The sequence below is a fragment of the Electrophorus electricus genome, chromosome 2, assembly GCF_013358815.1.
Source record: "Electrophorus electricus isolate fEleEle1 chromosome 2, fEleEle1.pri, whole genome shotgun sequence".
In the NCBI taxonomy this organism is placed as follows: Eukaryota; Metazoa; Chordata; class Actinopteri; order Gymnotiformes; family Gymnotidae; genus Electrophorus; species Electrophorus electricus.
In genome coordinates, this window is record NC_049536.1 from 4,770,883 (window position 1) to 4,790,124 (window position 19,242).

General features: G+C 41.4%; 1 protein-coding gene across 3 annotated transcripts; it reads right to left on the reverse strand.

Moving 5' to 3' along the window:
- Positions 1 to 11,599: 11,599 nt before the first annotated feature.
- On the reverse strand, positions 11,600 to 18,748 carry hbp1 (HMG-box transcription factor 1). Of its 3 annotated transcripts, none has more exons than XM_027003287.2 (11): positions 18,699 to 18,748; positions 16,980 to 17,160; positions 16,685 to 16,895; positions 16,258 to 16,381; positions 15,922 to 16,033; positions 15,235 to 15,350; positions 14,844 to 15,000; positions 14,231 to 14,375; positions 13,701 to 13,985; positions 13,200 to 13,341; positions 11,600 to 12,424 (listed from the first exon to the last, which is right to left on the reverse strand). In XM_027003287.2, exons 1-11 carry the CDS (start codon positions 18,711 to 18,713, stop codon positions 12,407 to 12,409), a joined length of 1,506 nt encoding a protein of 501 aa, XP_026859088.2. In that variant the 5' UTR covers positions 18,714 to 18,748; the 3' UTR covers positions 11,600 to 12,406. The 3 variants fall into 3 exon arrangements, with proteins under 3 accessions (XP_026859088.2, XP_026859086.2, XP_026859087.2); XM_027003285.2 differs by having other exon boundaries at positions 16,240 to 16,381; XM_027003286.2 differs by lacking the exon at positions 18,699 to 18,748 and adding an exon at positions 17,414 to 17,758 and having other exon boundaries at positions 16,240 to 16,381.
- Between the last annotated feature and the right edge of the window lie 494 nt (positions 18,749 to 19,242).

The following is a 19,242-nucleotide window of genomic DNA, read 5'->3' on the forward strand; positions in this document are numbered from 1 at the left end:
TCTCTCTCTCTCTCTCTCTCTCTCTCTCTCTCTCTCACACACACACACACACCCCTAATTTGAAAGATCAGAATTTCTTCTCCCCACCCCATTCTTGTTTTTGTGCAGCTAGTCTGCATTACCTAAATCTCCTTTTTTCTACCTCCTCACTATTAGGTGTGAGGTATAACTTATTACTTCAGCCCTTGCTTGCTTAAAAAAATCCACCAAAGTTTCCCTGGTCTAGAAGAGCCTCATATACTATTGGTGGCAGAATCTCGTACTTCGTCAGGTGGCAGCACATGTTTGCAGCCTGAGGCAGAGCAGTTGGTGCAGACAGACCAGGCGGTGCAGACAGACAAGGCGGTGCAGACAGACCAGACGGTGAAGACAAACCAGGCAGTGCAGAAAGACCAGGCGGTGCAGACTGCTCTGGCAGCTGGGGACGAGGCCTGACAGCTTACTCACTCAATCACACTGAACAGCTCAACAGGTGTGTGACTAATGGCATCCCTGCTCGGAGGCTATTATCATCTCTAGGCTTCCATCACAGCCTTATATCAATCACACTGAATGCATTCTCAGCCTTAGAAGATTGTCTATATGTTGCCATAACAGATAACTGCTTTGGTAGGTGGAGGCTGCCATCGTGACTTGTGTGAGTTTTTAAATGATGTCTGCATTTGGTGCAGATTCCCCATGGAAGTGAGTGGAGCCAGGCTATATGTGAAAGGAAGAACACACAGCTTCTTTCCACTTACTTATTTTTAAAACATGTTTTGCTTCCCCAAGTTCTTTTGCAGCTCCTCTACCTGTCTAGGCAATGTGATCGTCTGGAAACTTAGGTGCAGGTTATAGTTGCAGGTGTATTTATTTCCAGAAATGATATTTTCATACAAAGTTTCTACATTACAGATTGAAGATCAAAATGACCTCCGATACCGTAAAATGCAACACTTGTGGCAACATAAGCATGGCTTTCAGTGAAAAAGAAAATAATCATGGCAACATGCAATCACAGTAACCTAAAATAGTTCATTGTCATGGTTACTGTGCAGTACTTGCACAAACTGTCTTATTGTAAGATATGTGTGCGTGTGAGTGTAAGGGGGGTGCATATATGCGCGCACACATGCCTGCGCACATCATTAATACCTTTACCTCGCCACTTTGGTTTTCAGTTCTTACGAGCGTTTATCAGCGCAGACTCTCGAAGCGTGACAGCTGTAATGAACCTATTAGCCATGAAATTGTGCTTTCTGATCTCTGGAGGGAGGGGAAGGGTGAGATACATACATACTCCATTCTTCTGCAAGTTTGGTTCACTAAACTTAATTATATTGGTCTATTTTGGTGACTTGTCATTAACAAAGGCAGGATGTCTGCACAATGTGAATAGAACTTTATTAGCATAGCTACAGCCTGCTTTAATCTAATAGCTTTCATATACAACTCACTTTATGGACTCCATTTGTTATGCATTTAGTTTCTAGTAGTTTATGTTTAAGAAAAAAGTTGTTTTTTAAATAAGAGATGTTTTGTTGGTACTAATATTCCAATATTTTGGATGCATCCTGAGTCTTACATAGTATGTATAAACAGTATTCCATTAATGTATAATGAATCTTCTTTATGGCTTCTTTAAGTCTTACATTTAGTACTTTCCAAAATACTCAGAGGCAAAGAATCAGCTTGCATAAGAAGCAGTAAAGCTGAGTTAGATCAATAAAGGCTGGCGAACTTAAAGCGCTTTGGATGTTAAAGCTACTTGTCCTGCTACCTGTCCTCGTTTGCCGGGCTCTGGGGTGCAGTATGGACGCCCCCTGCAGAGACACGCCTTGGCACAGCCTGTCTGCCTGCCCTCTCCTCCGCCATCTGACTCCACCTGGCACACGCACTGACCTCCATCTGCCCGCTCCAACACCTCCTCGCCAGCACAGCGTCTCGGGATCGGCTTCAGAGAAGCACGCTCACGGTTCGCTGCTGAGAACGCTGCCGCTTTTAACACCTGTTTCTCTGCACGCCGTTGGCGCACACAAAAGCAGACCTTGGTATCGATTCGTTGTGAATGCAAACGGCATAAATGATGCTTTGATAGATTAAGTGTGTGACGTTTGCTGAAAGGAGATCTTATTTGTTCCCACTTTGCTGCGCCTTCTCCACTATCCTTCTACTGGTACGTGAACATTATACCTGTGAAATGTGTTAGCACTTCGTCTCAAATTACTGCATTTTAAGAGAGCTAAAAAGGCATATGAAAAAAAAAAAAAGCCTGAGAATGGCAGTATTCCAAAAGAGAAATAAAAAATTAGCCATGTGCTCTGTCCCCAATCCAGTATATGACTCACTTCGGGGTGGGGGTAGGGGGCAGGTGTAGGGGAAAGGTACACAATCCCTGGGATGATTACCTCTTCACTAAAGTACTGATTGCTACCAGGCACACAGTCATTAATGAATGCGCTAATCAGGGTGAAATGTGCCTATTATGTATGGCATTCACACTTGAGGACTTGAAGATTTATCAGTTCCCTTTCCACCTCTTTGTTGCTGTGGCTGGATATTCAGCCTCTGCCAATGTAAACGTTGCTAGAGGAAGCAGAGGATCTTCTCTTTGAAGTAGAGGTGAGAGTATTTTTAGGTTTGACACACATACACTAGCAAGGAAGGCTGGTTAGAAAGGCAAGTTGCAGCGATGCATGGAAACAGAGGGACAGGGGAGCGATCGAAAAGTAGCCCAGATTTTGAGCTGTGAATTGCAGATTGTGGAGATTTGAATATGACCCATTTTTTTTGGCTTGTCGTGTGGAATTGCACCTCCTGTCTGCACACATTGACGTCAGGCCTGACGGGGGCTGACTGCAGAAGACGCTTCGCACTTCCTCTGCATTTCTCTTTCTGTGAACAGCTTCCCTCACAATGACCACATTTACTGCACTCGTTTACCCTTCAAGCTTACAGAAACCAAGAAGAATCTGGGGGTGACAGTGTAATTAAAACAGTGGCTATTTTAGACCCAGACATAGCAAGCAGCTTTGTACATACCTCTAATTAGACAGACAATATGCAATACACACTATTTAGTCCCACCCCTCCATAGTAAGCAGGAAATGGTTAATGTATTAATGTATGTGTTGGACAGATCTATTAAGACATGCACTCAGCAGGGCCACAAGCATACTGGCTGTCAAATGAGTTTATAAATGAATTTGTACGGGTGGTACACACACACACACACACACACACACACACACACACATACACACACACAAGCTTGCACGTGCACACACACACAAACACCCATATAGATCATTGTTTGTAGACGCTCTGTCTGATAGGCATATTTTATGGTTCAGGCCACTAGATGCTAATCGGTTATGGTTTGAAGAAGACCACATCATAAAGAACTATTCTCAATTTCCAGGCAGCAATATCCTCTGGACAAACAGAGCCATGGCTTTGAAACCATTCCAACTTCAAGCCAGCTCCAACATGTTCCAGCTACAAGCCATTTATTTTCAAATCTTTTTTTTTTCCATGCACAGGGTACAATCAATTCCACCGGCTGTCCTCAGTCTAAGAGAAACAAATCCACACTGCAGGACTCAGGAAACAGGAACCCATAGTGCCCAATTAAAAGTGAACACTCCAAACAGAAATGGCAGACACAGTCTAAACCTGGTACTAAGCTAAAAGCAGTGTGACTCTCCTTTCTGAGTCCAGGACCACTGGCTCAGGTTGTGTCAGGAACAATGAGCTCCCCTCGTGTGTAGCGTTTCTCTGCAACCAGCCCGAGTTGATTCTCTTAAGCATAGGGTAAGCAAAAGGAAGCTCTGGGCCTGGCTGCCTGCCCTGCTGCTGGTGGGCTGCGGCACGTCGCAGGCCGTGGTAGGGAAGAGGCACTGATTAATACCGCATCGCCCTTCGCTGTTCCAGAACGGCAGGACACCATTAGTATTCTGAACATGGAGGCCAGGAGTGTTTGTGAAGTGAAGCAGAGGCAACAGCAGTGCGCACGTGTACTTGGGCTGCTTTCACAAAACACACCCTCGCATGTGCACGTGCATGCACACACACACACACATACTGCGCATCCCTGCGGTGTGTCTGTCTGTCTGTACAGTGCCAAACATGGATGTAAAATGTGGCTGAAACTAGAATGGAGAATCTGGACGATGAAGAATCTGAAGGAAACAAATATATCGAAGGCTCCAGATAAGGGCCTTAACATTGTTGTTTTGCAAAACGAAACGCAGGCGTGAGAGTGGCTTTGCAGTCGTCTCGCTCAGAGCAGGTTTGCTGAAGGCTGGGCTCTCCATATTACTGTGGCAGGGGCTCAGTGGGAGATGATCACACATTGTCCAGTGATTCATTCTCCCAACAGGCTTGGATGGAGCCCATAAAATGATGCTGAGGGTGCACCATCAATCTGCAAATACGTGCCTTCATACAGTCTGTCTGCAAGATAAACCGTGGGCTTGAGCGTGGGTATATAAACTCCTCACCTCACTGTGTTTATGGCCTTTGTGGAAGGTATTTATGTGGATGATGAGCGGCTCATGCAATGCTATGCAGCTTCTTTTGCAGCAGTCATGCTGTACTTAACGCTGCATAACATCCGACACGTGTTTCAGAAGGATTTCACACTTAGGCGAGACTGTAACAACATCAAAATGCTTAAAACCCCTGTTTTGTTTTTTGCAGATCATTCTCTTTTTTAGTCAGTCACATGATTGCGCTTGGTTTTGTCATGGCAACATCAAGACAAGACACACTACAGCTAGTGAGAATGGAAGAAAATATCAAACTACATCTTCGTTCATATAAGGATGCTCCTTAAGGAGATGTGAACAACATATGTTCTTGATTGCTAAGCTCTTTATGAAGTACATACATTAATCTAACCAGTAATAAAATACAATGTAAAATAAAAGGGTTCCGGTTCCCAGTGCCAGCACTGAGTCAGCACTTCCGGCAGTCTATAGACAAAGATTCCAGAGAACACATACAATCCTTTGCTTTTATTCCTCTAATTCTCCACCTGCTGCCAGTCTTTTCTTCTCCTCTACCTCCTCTTGTGTGCTTATTACAGTGTGCCCTCGGTTTGCCTCCTGCTCATGCTCTCGTTAGCTGAGCGTTTAGCATGCTGCCTCGGCAGCCAATCCCCAGTGTCCTCCTTGATAGCTGCCTGATGATGTATGTGTCCATTGCGCAACATTAATATCCTTCCCTATGCAATCCCGATGCCATGACAAACTAGCCAGGGTCATAAATGATCTCTCAAGCACACAGCCTCTCATCAGTGCTGATTTGTGCATGACAGATATTGTGCCAATGGGACAAGGATATCCAAGGGAAATTACTAAATACACTGAGCAGAGAGATGATGTAAAAACATAGAAATATTGGCCAGAGGAACATAACTAATCACAGTTTCTGTGCCAGAAATTAACACACAGTTCGGTATTCCAAAGAAGTGAGACAAAACAGGAGGAGCTTCTGTTTTATAGGCAACCCCCCCACCCCATCTCTCTCATAGCAAACATATTCCTGCTCACGCTGTGAATGTTGGCACATATTTTAGCTATGACAGCGGGGTTAAATTAGACCAATCCCACCTTTTCCAGCTCACCCTTTTGTATACTGCAACAGATGATTGGTGTGAATGATGGAGCATTGTGGAAGGAGTGATTCACTGCCTCTGACCACAGGCACTTCACCAACTGAGTTTTAATACTCAGTCACTGGTCCCTGCGTTTTGTCAGCCAAATTTTAAACATGTTGTTGATGACATCCTGTCACGGTGTGTGTAACAGGAAAAGTGGTGCTGAATAGAGATGGAAGAAAAGTAAACACCTTTCTTTTTACGACAGCTTGTTCAAATGCTCAATAATTCTTGTATTCTTTTTCTCGTTTTTCCTCCTTTTTAAGAAACACTGTTCGATCTCCTCTCCCCTGTCATCCACCTGTGCATCACTCATCCATCGGTCCTGCTTTCTGATCTAATCTTAACAGATATTCTTGTCAGTCTGCATTAAGACAACAACAGGAAAGCGAGATAAACAGACACATAAGCAATATCAGCATGAGCAGTTATTTTTGCGCTGGTCAATTACCAGTGACAGAACACTGTCTATATTTATTTCCAGCGGATCAAATGTCTCCTCCTCTCTGAATATGACAGACAACCAATGAAATGATGTAATAAATGGCTATGTGCTTTCCATGTGCCTGTCTGGTGGCGTCAGTACTCTTAAAGCAAATAGAAAGTAATTTTATTGTAGTGCTGTTGTAGGGCACCATCGTCTTCAATGCTATGAAAAGGTATGTTTGAAGCTGGCCTTGTTTACTGGTTATAGGTCATGGTCTACTTTTCCTCGACTTACATATGAGCTGGGAATTATATTATTGCAGTAGTGACAAAACACAGCCCTGAAAACCAGAATAAAATGTTTAATCATTTGGTTCTCTCCCCCAGTGTGAAATGTCAAAAATGTACTATTTCTTTGAGTACAAATACTGGATCCTACCGATTTAATGGAATTCCTTCAGAGAAAAAATAAAGGCTAATGAGGGCAAGTTATATTAAATTAATTTAAATATTACATTATGTTATCATCATAATCATGAATTGGTTTTTGTGACATAGAACATATTGTCATTTGTAAGCTGTCACCGTCTGAGCGTTTGCTCATCATTCTGTATGAGCTGTAAAGACTCATGTTTTGGTTTTTACAGATTGCCTTTACCTTTTGTTGGGGGGGGGTTCAGGTCACCAGAGCCACATGATGAATTTCTGTCATGTTTCTCTGTAACTATCTCTGTACAGCACACAATTAGAAAAAAAGAGGAAAAGAAAGAAAGGAAAGACTTAAAAGGGAGAACAATGAGAGAACAATAAGTTCTGCCCTGTGCAGTTGTCCATCTGAAGGTTTTGTTCTTTTTGGATCTCATTATCCACTCTAACCTTTGACCCTATTGGTTATGTTCAAAACACACACACACACATACACACACACACACACACACACACACACACAGAGAGAGAGAGAGAGAGAGAGAGAGAGAGAGAGAGAGAGAGAGAGATCATTCACTCTCTGACCCTCTGACAGTCATTTCTGACCCTGCTGTATCTTTTAAATGTCAAGAGAACTTGGCTGTGGTAGTATTGGCATGATGCTAGTGCACACAGTGAGAACAAGGGGACAAAGCGCGTCTCTGTGTTGCTGTACTTAGCAGCAGTGCAAAGCTTTTGTGTATTATACTTAAAGCCTTTGAGACAAAACATTTCGCATAGCCTCCCATTATATTTACATTAATTGTTTTCTAATTTCTTGTTTTTTCCCCATTAATTTCCCACATACTGATACACTGTAATTAATTAAAGTGACATTTGCATTCTTTCATAATAAACCAAATGCAACAATGACTAGAGCAATTAAAGGATGCAATTTATCTGGTGACAAAAACTGCTAATACCCTTCATTGGCCTTTTATATAAAATCATTCCATTTTATTAGAATTTCTTGTAAGTTGTGTTACACACGCATTACACACACTATAATTTATTGGCAAGAACAATTGAAGGCTACATAATACATAATGAATAAATACATACAGGAAATGTAAATATTCATAGTATAAAATATCTCATTTATTCTGAGGGCAAATGCTTATGAGTAAAGAAAATAATTTAAACTAATAATTCTACTATTTCTGCTATTCTACATAATAATTCTACTTTTTACACCTTAACATACCTGCAGTAAATGCAAGTGCTTGCTCATGAAACTCACACACACACACACACACACACTTCATCATTGCTTAGCAGGGCACTGAGAGTGTAAGGGTTGGCGCCATGTGGAGGCCCCCTCCGGCCACCAGGGGGAGGCCTCGAGTCAGGCACACTACCAGCACCCAACACCCAACAGCTGGGCTAGACCTTATATAAGCCCAGTGACAGTCGCTCAGTGCTGGGTCTTTGCTAAAGTGTTGAGCCAAGCTCCTAGCCGGTAACTCTGGGTGTTGAGGTCCGTGAGCCTTTGTGCTACGCCTCTCTTCTACTCTTTGAGGGTGCCTGTGTTTTTACACGTCCCCTCCCTTCTACAGTTTTCCCTGTCAAGTCTCTCTCTCTCTCGGCTCCCCTTAGTCACTAAAGCACCTCCATGTTCTCTTGTTTTGTTTGGGAAGTTTTAAAGTTTTGTTTACCCCAGTGCATCAGGGCTGCCGTTCTTCCCGTGGCGTCCTTTCTTTTCCCTTTTTTTGGCCGTGGTGTTTACATTTTTTTTTCCCTACCCGTTTTTTGACCTCCATTCCTACGGGTCGTTTAATGGCCGTCGCAGTCTAGCGGGAGCTCCCCTCCGTTGGTTTTCACTTCTCTTGTTTGACCTGTTCTAAGATCCAGCTGTTTTGCACACGGGCCCTCCATCATTAAAGCGTGGTAGCTCACCCAGTGGAGTGTCGGTGGCATCACCTATCTAACCTGGGTTTGAGCCCCGTTACGGAGATCGGTCCACTGTCTCTCTTTCCATTACTGCTGCCTAATTGTTCCCAAGGAAGGAGTCTTGGTGCATATTTGAGCTCTGATTAGATGGGTGCACACACTGAGATTTCTCTCCCTCACCCTCCATCCTTAATTGTTCATTTCATTTGTTCCCTAAAATTACTCTTCTCTAAAGACCAGATACATGAAGATAGCTGAGTCTCTCTGAAATGACTATTGAATGAATGTAACATGTAGTTAAATGCTCTGAGAATAGCACAAGTGCTGATAACTTAAAAACATTTCCTTACCCACGTGATACACTATTGGCATAGTACTGAAACTGTATTATCACATTAAAGGACAATCAAACAGTATTTTCCTACATCTGAGTTTCATCTTAAACAAATTACCATGGCATTTAAATTGCATCGCATTCTGTATATTTGTACTGAACTGCATGCCATACCCTTTGTGTTCTGTGGTAAAACTAACACAGACACACAAGGGATCACATTTTTTTATGATTTTAACTTTGTCTGCACAGGGGATTCAGCTAATAGTTGCTCGGAGACCTTGCGGAGAACAGCGGACAGGAGTGTCCATATTCCTGGGGTGGGTGGAGCATGTCACTGGGAGCTGTGCAGTTTAATGTGGAGCCCAGCAGGTGTCCTTCCTCGCAGTTGAGCAGCCCCAGGACCCTCGCTGTGCAGATACATTAGCTGGTCATAGGAACAGATCAGTGAGGTAGACATGGATATCCACAGCCCTGCACAGATCAGTGAGGTAGACATGGATAACCACAGCCCTGCACAGATCAGTGAGGTAGACATGGATAACCACAGCCTTGCACAGATCAGTGAGGTAGACATGGATAACCACAGCCCTGCACAGATCAGTGAGGTAGACATGGATAACCACAGCCCTGCACAGATCAGTGAGGTAGACATGGATAACCACAGCCCTGCACAGATCAGTGAGGTAGACATGGATAACCACAGCCCTGCACAGATCAGTGAGGTAGACATGGATAACCACAGCCCTGCACAGATCAGTGAGGTAGACATGGATAACCACAGCCCTGCACAGATCAGTGAGGTAGACATGGATATCCACAGCCCTGCACAGATCAGTGAGGTAGACATGGATAACCACAGCCCTGCACAGATCAGTGAGGTAGACATGGATATCCACAGCCTTGCACAGATCAGTGAGGTAGACATGGATATCCACAGCCCTGCACAGATCAGTGAGGTAGACATGGATATCCACAGCCCTGCACAGATCAGTGAGGTAGACATGGATATCCCCAGCCCTGCACAGATCAGTGAGGTAGACATGGATATCCACAGCCCTGCACAGATCAGTGAGGTAGACATGGATATCCACAGCCCTGCACAGATCAGTGAGGTAGACATGGATATCCACAGCCCTGCACAGATCAGTGAGGTAGACATGGATATCCACAGTTCTATAGTTTAATGTTTTGTTCCTCCTCACTACACGCACAACACACTACATTCAACTCACAAATTGCTTGATAATTAACTGATTCAGATATGCTAGCCCCGTGTTTGTCTCAGTACTCAAGATTGGGGACCAATGCTTTAGTTAATCAATGACCCTTAGTATTCAGAAATATATATGATGTACTTAGAAGCAGAACATCTACATGATCCTAGATGTCACTAGATATTATCTGTTCTTCATAACGTCCCACCTCCAGTTCTGTCCTCCTGTGTTTTGTTTGGTTTCACAAAGATTATGCAGATTTTAATTTTTTTATATATATCTTTTTTTGCTAAATGCTAAAAAGCAACATACACAATAACTGCAGAAGAGGCTAATATTACGTTGAAAGTGGGCTACTGGATTTTCTAACTAACATGTTGTTTTAGCACACTCTGGAGGCTGGATTCCAGTACTAGCAAAACAATAATCAGAATGGACTTCAAGAGTGCAAAACACTGGTATGGGAGTAATACATGAGGTGCTGCAGTCATGCTACCCAAAAAAAAAAAACCTTAAACTGTTTCTGACTGACTGACTGACTGAGTAAATAAATTAATAATCGCACCCTTTATTTCTTAGGGGTCGATCATCAAGCTTGTTAAAGGTGATTATGTGGCCATAAGCAAAAGAACTGTGCAAGTAATGACATCCAAGGAGCATGAATGTTATTCTCTCTCTGAAAATGACTTTGTGCCATGTGGATAAAAGTGAGATGCCGATGTTAAATAAAAGCCTTTGTACTGCGTAATTCTCTATTATTTATTTTTTAAATGGTGGACTTTTGTTTTTGAGACAAAGGTCCACTATAGAGTGCATCTTAATTAAAGCCTTCAAAGCATATTCTTAACAAGGTTCCCAGTCCTTAAAAGTGTTACAGTATTAATTAGTCTACAGTATTGATTAGACTCGTTACATGCATGGTTTGATGTATCAAAGTTTCTGTGGAAATGGTCACCACAGAAGTAACAATATCAGTCTCTGTCATTATCCTGAAAAGCAGGTCAACAGGCAACTAACTTACAATGACTAGATATTAAATACAGCTATGCACACCCGCTATATATGTTATTGTGAGTCTCTTGTTGCTAAACATTCAGATAATAGTAATTAAGGATAGTTGTATTCCAGGAATTAAAGTAACATGTTCCTTGAGTTAAGGCTGTGTGATTAATAACCTTGTTACAAATTATAAATGTCTACTATCTTAGTAGTATGTTCAAAAAACATGCATTTATGATAATAAATAGCAACAAGTTAACTTTATTTTTTTTTATTTATAATATGATACAAGAATAGTTTGTGCAAGAACTGAATGGGAACGTGGGCTGTACATTATCAACAACAGGGGATTTTTTTTCTGCAATGCAATGGAAACCCTGTAAAGCACAACACAACCTATACAGTTTGGCCATGATTGTGTCAGAGAATATATCTTAGCAAGATATATATAATTTTATACACAATATTTCAGCTTGTATACATTTACTGGTTGTAAAAGGTTATGTATATATTTAAAGTGCAAAAACAAAAACTTACAGTGAAGGCATGGCCCTGAAGTGCTGTGTGTGTGTGTGTGTGTGTGTGTGTGTGTGTATTTGTTAATGTTTTTATGTGTGAATTTGTGTGTGTGTGTGTGTGTGTGTATGTGTGTGTGTGTGTGTAGAAGCCTCATATACACTGTAATATGGCCGGTTGAATGATTTTCTAACTCTCTCTCTCTCTCATTCATTCTTTCTCTCTCTCTCTCTCTCTCTCTCTCTCTCTCTCTCTCTCTCTCTCTCTCTCTCACACACACACACACACACACACACACACACACAAACAGATAAAAACACACACAGTATATGGTCTAGGCTGGAGAGGTGTCTAAAGAATACAACCCTTACCATATCAATGACGAATATGAATTTCAAAGTATTCGTCTATTTGCAATACGTTGAGTCTGTGCAATTCTTTGAGTTATACAAATATAATTAATATGAACAGCTGAAAACAAGCTAGCTAACATCTAAAATTCCCCTTTTTACATGTAAAAATAGACTTTGTCCATATACACTCCTTCGCCCTCACTAAATATAGCACCACAGGGTCTCACCTTTCAAGCACAGACATACGAAATTACCTGAAAGTAGAACTGAGCATTTTTTTACTTTGGAAGGATAAGGCATTTCCATAATTTTTGAAAATATATGAAAAATATAAGCACTGTTAGTTTACTAGATTACATGTTTTTATATTGTTTATATCTCATTCAGCTTTTTTTTTCCTTTTACTTAGTTATCGCTCTATGACGTTTTTTTTTTTCTTCAAAGCAATTATATGTAGCCTCACAGTTAAGTGTCATCACGCATCACTCTTGCAGAAGGTTGTGGGATAGGTGGCGTCAGTCTTACTGTCCAGTTGCACGGGTCTGTCACGTTCCTGGTTGTTCCACTAGTTCTGCTGAGAGCCCTAAGACAAGACAAGAGGCCTTCATTATAAACCTGCTGGTAGTTCAGATCACAAAACATCTAGTGATGGCTGTGTGTTTACCTGTAAGTCAAATTAGTCTGTTTTGAAACAAGATTTATAGTTCATTATTATATAGCCAAATATGACTCTTTTTATTTGTTTTTGCTGATATCACAGGTGTTCTTGAAAAAGTTTTTCCTTAGCACTTCAGTTTATATACATATACATTCAGTAGTCCTGGAAGAATGTAGGCGTCTCCACTTCTGTAACGGACAGGTAGCGCGTCTGAGATGGGATCTGATCATTGACACTGACTTGTTCCCAAAATCTCAGCTAAGGGATTTAGTTAACCCAAGAGTCTGACGTTCTGAGCGCTCCTTGGACAGATAACTGAGTCTGGGAAGAATGGAAATGTTCCACATGACTAACTTTAAATAATGAACTGTGCTTCTGTGCTGTGTAACCATGGTTGTGAAGTAACACATGGATATTTTTACATTGTGCTGAAAGTTTAAAGTGCTTTGTACTAACTTCTACAGCACAGGTGCCTATCAATGCAAGAAATATGCAACTGGAAATTACTGAAACTCAGCATTGTTCCACTGACATTCAGAGTTTTTGAAATGTTGATACAAGAACAGAAATAGCAGAGAACTACATACTGGACTGTGCATTAAAAATGTGCTTCCATAGAAAAAAACAGAAAAAAAATTATTCATTTTATTCTTGTGAAGTGAACAGAGAGAATGCATTAAGGAAGCACAGGGTGTTTCACCGAGTTGGTTCTCTTGCGTTTCCAGCAGTCTGGGTTGAGACGTTTCTGTTCCTCAGCGAGTGCTTTCGCCTCCATAGTGTACATCCTCCTCTCCTCATTCTTCATCTTCTTCCACTTATCGCCCAGTATTACACTAATAGCTCTGGAGGCAAACAGGACCCGTTAGTGTTCTGAGCAGCTTTCTCACTTTGTGAGCCAGGAAAATAAATAAATAAAGTTGCTGCTCAGTTAGGCAGTATATAGGTGAAAACAGCACTTGTACAAATGTAGCAATTGTTTTAGTAATCTTACAACAAAACAGCACTATTACAGAATTCTGTAACTGACTGTACATTATATATTATTTATGTACAGTCAATAGGTCTGTGTAGAGCAGCATTGGTGATGTCCTGGAGACAATGATGTCAGTTCAACAGTCGGTGTGGTTATTACTCTTTAAATTAACTTTTAATTAATATGAAAAATAAACAAAAGTAAATTGTTATTAATATTTTCACACACCTGTTGTCTTTTCCAGGATACATCTGTGTGTATTCCACTCGATACTTCTTAGCAAAGAGCATGAATGCGTTCATTGGCCGTTTGCACTTTGTAGGTGTGGCTCCACTGCCCCCTGAGGAGTGGCGCTGTGATTTGCTACTGGGGGAGTGGTGGGAGGGGCCAGAAGGTTCAAGTTTGTCACAGTCAGGGCTCACGGTGCCCCCACTGGACTGGGAAGCTCTACGTTGGCGTGCCATACTGCTCAGCACATACACAGCAGACGAGTCCAGAGGGGTGAAGTCATAACTGCAGACAGAAACACACACTGCACACACTGAAGAACTGCAAGTCTTAGCGACCTGCACAAAACACCACTTAATAAGGTACAGTACAGTGCAGTGCTTAAATGTACCAATTGTTCACAACTTTGTATCAGTAAACCATTTATCATGGCAAATACCATTTATCACAAGCTTAAGATCTACAGCAACAATCTTATATTGCACATTAATAAAGTACAAAGTTCAGAGACACCATGTTCTTTTTCTTACCTCTTGAAGGTGTCAAAAACAGTTGAGTCGTCACAGTTGATGGCGTCACGATGTCCTGGTGGCAGACACAAATCCCCAACCTGCATTTCATAGCAGGGGATGCCGTGCTGTACCACAGTAAGGCTTGGGTAAAAGGAGGACCATCCTAAAACACACACACAGGCAGTTATTAAAATTCCAGTTCAAGACAATGTGTAATTTACAATCATCAGCATTTGAACTATGACCATAAAGGATGTGTTTATGTGAAGTGGCATTTATCACAAATATCATACAATTAAACATTATGAGTGTAAAAATACATTGATGAATCATAATGCATAGATTTGGATGTGCCAATTCAATTCAGTTTTGATTTTGGATCATAATAACATAAAAATGTGTCTACATTTGAGTAAGTGTCCACCATTTGGCCAAAGTAAAATTCCTAGATTATTTTCAGATATGTGGCATTTCTTAAAAAATAAAAGTACCATGAATATAATTGAACTGTGAGAAATCTAATCAAATTGAGGTGAAATTTTACTTTTCTTAAAAACACTGGAAGCAAATTTATGCCCCTTTAAAATATGAATGAATTATCATTACTTAAACACAGTTAGTATTTGTTTACCTTTATTTTTCACATAAAATGGATGGTCAAGTTGGCACTCAGCAGTCAGAAGCCCAGCCTCTGGGGAACCGGGGTCAAAGGTTAATTTCAGAATGGACTGACCAAAAGACACAGTCTCCTCCAAGGCCACAAGCTTCAATCCGTCAGACCCAAAGCTCTGCAACGCAAGATGGAATGTCAATGCTGAGGTGAGCTTCAACACTATATTACACTACTGAAACCTCACAAACTACAATGTCTCAGTTCAATTCTGCATGGGCCCAACATGCACTGTAACATGTGTTGAGGTGAGGATGAATCTGACTCATTTTGAGTGAGACAGCTCAGTAACAGCTTCTGTCAACACAGGATAACATAGAGAATGACATAATTCATTTAAGGGGTATTTTACCTTAACGGGACTGATGTGCAGGCCACCATCATCATCAGACTCCTCCTCTGACTCTGCCAGGTCCTCAACGTCCTGCCACTCCATGTTCGGCCCTTTATGGAAGCGCAGCCGTGTGCCTACAAACAAAAGAACACCCAGGGATCCACTCATAAAGACTTTTACATGTGACCTGGAGGACCTCAAAAATGCTCCATTTATTTTGCCAATGACACACGATGTTGAACGATTTATGTTCTTGGCATTCGGCTAATGCTTTAAAAACAAACTTAGTTAATACTGTTCTGTACACTGTACATCAAGAACTGAGGGTGGAGAGAAATGCATACATCTCAGATGATGCCTCACACCCCTCCCATTGACCTGCGCTCTCAACTTGTTTTTTGCACTTTTTGTTGTTCTGGTGCATATGTGACAGCAGAGGGTGCTATTTCACCCACAACAACTCATTCATAAAATGGCTGGTATACTGTTAACAAAGTAATAAAGTGAAAAAGTCAGCTATTTTTTCCCCACACAGCTAAGACACGCTTGACTATATTCTCCCTTTTAGCACCTAGTACACAGATCCATTTACAATAATTACATAGTTAATATTTGTACAAATGTGTGATTCTTTAATCACACCAAAAAACCCAAATGTAAGTTTCTGACTCAAAACCTCTTTTTGTTTGTGTGTGGCTTTTATACCTTTCAAAAAGCAGTGCCAGACTGTGGAGGGCCATGAATGGGACCATCCCATGTCGTCATCGTCTGACAGCGAAGACATGCAGAATATCCCTGACTCTGACTCACTGCTTGCCTACAATCAGTCCCAGCAGCAACACAGATGACCGAGTTACTAAATCGTAAATCACTGAATATATGAACTCCTGAATGTAAAGTAATTATCTAAAGAAACAACTGTAAAAAATAATGTATTATAAGTCTCATGTATGACAGTAACATGCAGCTACGGTCATGAATAGCAGAAGGGCTAGGGGACCGGGCAGGGGGAAGTGTGCGTGCCGTGACTGGGGGCTCTACCCGCAGGCGTCTGCGCTCTCTCATGTGACTGCGAGCAGGGCCAGGGGCGCTGCTGGAGGCCAAAGGTGGCCGCGCATAGGAATGTAAACTGTTACTGCTGGCAAAGATGTGCACAGGAGAGGACCTGTGGAGACAGCATATGGATGAGTTCACAACTGGGAAAACAGACAAGCCGGGGAGGAGTGGGTACTCCTGTTTTCAGACTGGTGGAATGCCACTGACCACTGAGGGGGAAAAAAAAACAAACCAGAAAGGACTGGTAAAGTTAAAAAATGGTAAACCTAGGGTTAGGGTTAAGCTAACTACAACAGTAGAATAGTAGAACAGTAGAACTTGTTCCATTTTGTTCCTAAGTTGCTGTAAGATTCCTTTGACCGTTGCCATCTCTTCACATGTGTGTACTACACAGAAATGTTGTGTTACTGACCTGTTGTGGGGGGTGTTTTGCAACAAGGGGCTCTGGGGACTGGTGGCAATGTTGGCCAGCTCAGTCAGCCAGTTTGTGTGGGAGGAGCTGCTCTCTGACTGCACACTCCAGCACTGCCCAGGCCTCTCTTCATGTGACACGCCCGGGGTCACCTGGAACACTACGGGGGATGATTGGTCATCCTGCACTTCTTGCAGCTCTGGCAGGTCATCTGGTAAAAAGATATTGGACAGATGAACACAAAAACAGACAAACAAATAAAGAGTCAGTCAGTCAAAGTGTAATGTGGAATTACCATATTCCATGTGGCCTTCACTGGATGGGCGTCCTGGAGAGGAAGGCAGGTTCTCATTGCACTTTAGTAAGTCAAAAGCCTCATCCATGCCTGAGCAGTCTGTCTGGGATTCCTGAACTTTTTGGGGGACTTGTGGGGTCTTCACTTCCCATACCATGTTATGCCATGTCACCTGGCCAGGCTGAAGACAATATAAGAAAAAAAAAGGATAAAGGGTTTAATAATGGCAATGGTGAATTAATCATTTGTAATTTAGTTAAGGTCCAACTGGTTGCTAAATGTACCTTTTTCAAAATGGTGGGACAAACTGTTGAGAAAGTATGACATTTTACAATTATATGCTTAAAAGAATAAATGAATTAATTAATGAACAGAAGACAATAACTGATATAATCATTCAAAATCCAGTTACTTGTTGAATCTATTTTTATTACCTTTGACAACATATTAACCTTATTTGTCACGCAGGCTGATATGCAACCTTGGTCATCTCTAAAATATCACGGCAACAGCTGCTTTCTGCTTGTAATAAACAACGTTACTACATACATGTTACTACATACATGCGATGCAGAAACAAAAAATTGAAACAAAACTTCGAATGGGTTTCACTAAGCAAGTCTTGGGACTCCGTGTCTTAAGTGCTGTTCTTTGTTTGAGAACTTCCAGTCCCCGTTTCGTAAAGGACTGTCATGTGACCCTCTTGCATGCAAGCCTTGTTTATAAACTTTACAGATCCCGCGCATGCGCTGCTGCGCTCATTCATTCATAACTGCGTAACAAGGGATCAATAACAGCAGCCAAGACGTTACAAGAAATCAAATCCCAGTTATTGATTTCGGCATTACACCGAATTCAATGACAACGAATGTAATTTGATGACAGGCGATCTTTGGTCAATTTCGAAATCCAAGTGGTTTAACTGCGAACTTGAAATTTTCAGCAAATACGCACAGGAAGGAAAAAATATCAGTTAACACTCTGCTTGGCTTTAGATACGCATTCGTTACTACAAAGAATACGATCTATTAGTCCCCGAACAATTTTTCATTCATAGACACAATCCGATACATTTAAGAGTGAATTTGTTCTTCAAATCTAATCAAACAAAGGGATAGTTTTCATTCTCTGCCACTAGTACAGCAACAAAAACACGACCAGTCTTTGTACTAAAAACTAGCACCAACATCAATCATATTGACCACCTCCAGCCAGTGAAGAAAGGTCATTTTGGCTAAATCTATTGTCCGCTGTCCTGTCACCGAGTCCAAACTTACGAAGGCAAATAACTCGACTTTGTAAACAAAAGAATGTCAACAAGTTGAGACATGGCGCTCGCAACCCCTTCCGAGAATTGCAATGAATGAAGGCAAAATGTACTTTTGGTTTTATACATATAAAACGGCTTTCCTTTGTTCGGAACTACCAGCTACCCAGGTTCTACAGACTGAAAACGGTTGATTAACTAGACAACACAGCCAGCTGGCTTCATACTTCATACTTCAACCTAGCAACTCACAAAACAACAAACGTCATGACGGAAAAAGACGGATCGACCGTAAGTTGTCATTCGCAAACGAAAGAATGAATGACAGCCTTTCTAATCGCCACAGACACGACATCCGTTTATTATTATCGCGCCTGTGCCAGTTTCAACGGATCGACATCCATGTTTGTTTGTTTTTTCCCTGTGTAATCTTTTGCTAACTTTTTACTTACCAAACCTGTCGCCATTACCGAGGATCTCTAACGTTCTCCGTGGAGGCAGGACTGATTACTTTTAGATCTACTCATTCATTGGTAAATGGTCACGTCAATATAGTATACTCGAGGCATGATTGGCTAATTTTCCGAACGCTGCGGAAGGCATGGCTTGCTTTGTTATTGAAATGCTCATTGGTCAGTTTTGGACGTCTGTTACCTTACTTTTGTAGTTCATTGGGTGCGCTAACATGTTTTCAGCATTGTCTCCTCTTTTGTTACTGGATGGGCCTTTGTTTTGCATCAGTACTAACATAAACATTATTCTTTTAAATGCTTGATTTTGATCAGTGTACCAAAATTATTTGATATATTCTCTTTCAAGGAATAAAACAATTCATTTAAATAAGAACCGGCTCACTAAACTTTAATACAAAATTGTATTTTATTTTTTTGATAGTCAAATATCACTGACAATAGTAGACCTTTATCTGAATTTCATGAAACAGAGAGCACTGGCAACACAAAGAGCTACTTTTAGAGCTGGTCAGACACAAACTGA

Bases quoted from the DNA above. Each gene is read 5' to 3' on its own strand.
- hbp1 (XM_027003285.2), bottom strand. The intron at 16,382-16,684 runs GTCAGTAACACA...CTGTCTCCACAG, and splicing joins CAAAACACCCCCCACAACAG to GTCCTCTCCTGTGCACATCT. The intron at 13,986-14,230 runs GTAAGAAAAAGA...TTCTGTCTGCAG, and splicing joins GTTTTTGACACCTTCAAGAG to TTATGACTTCACCCCTCTGG.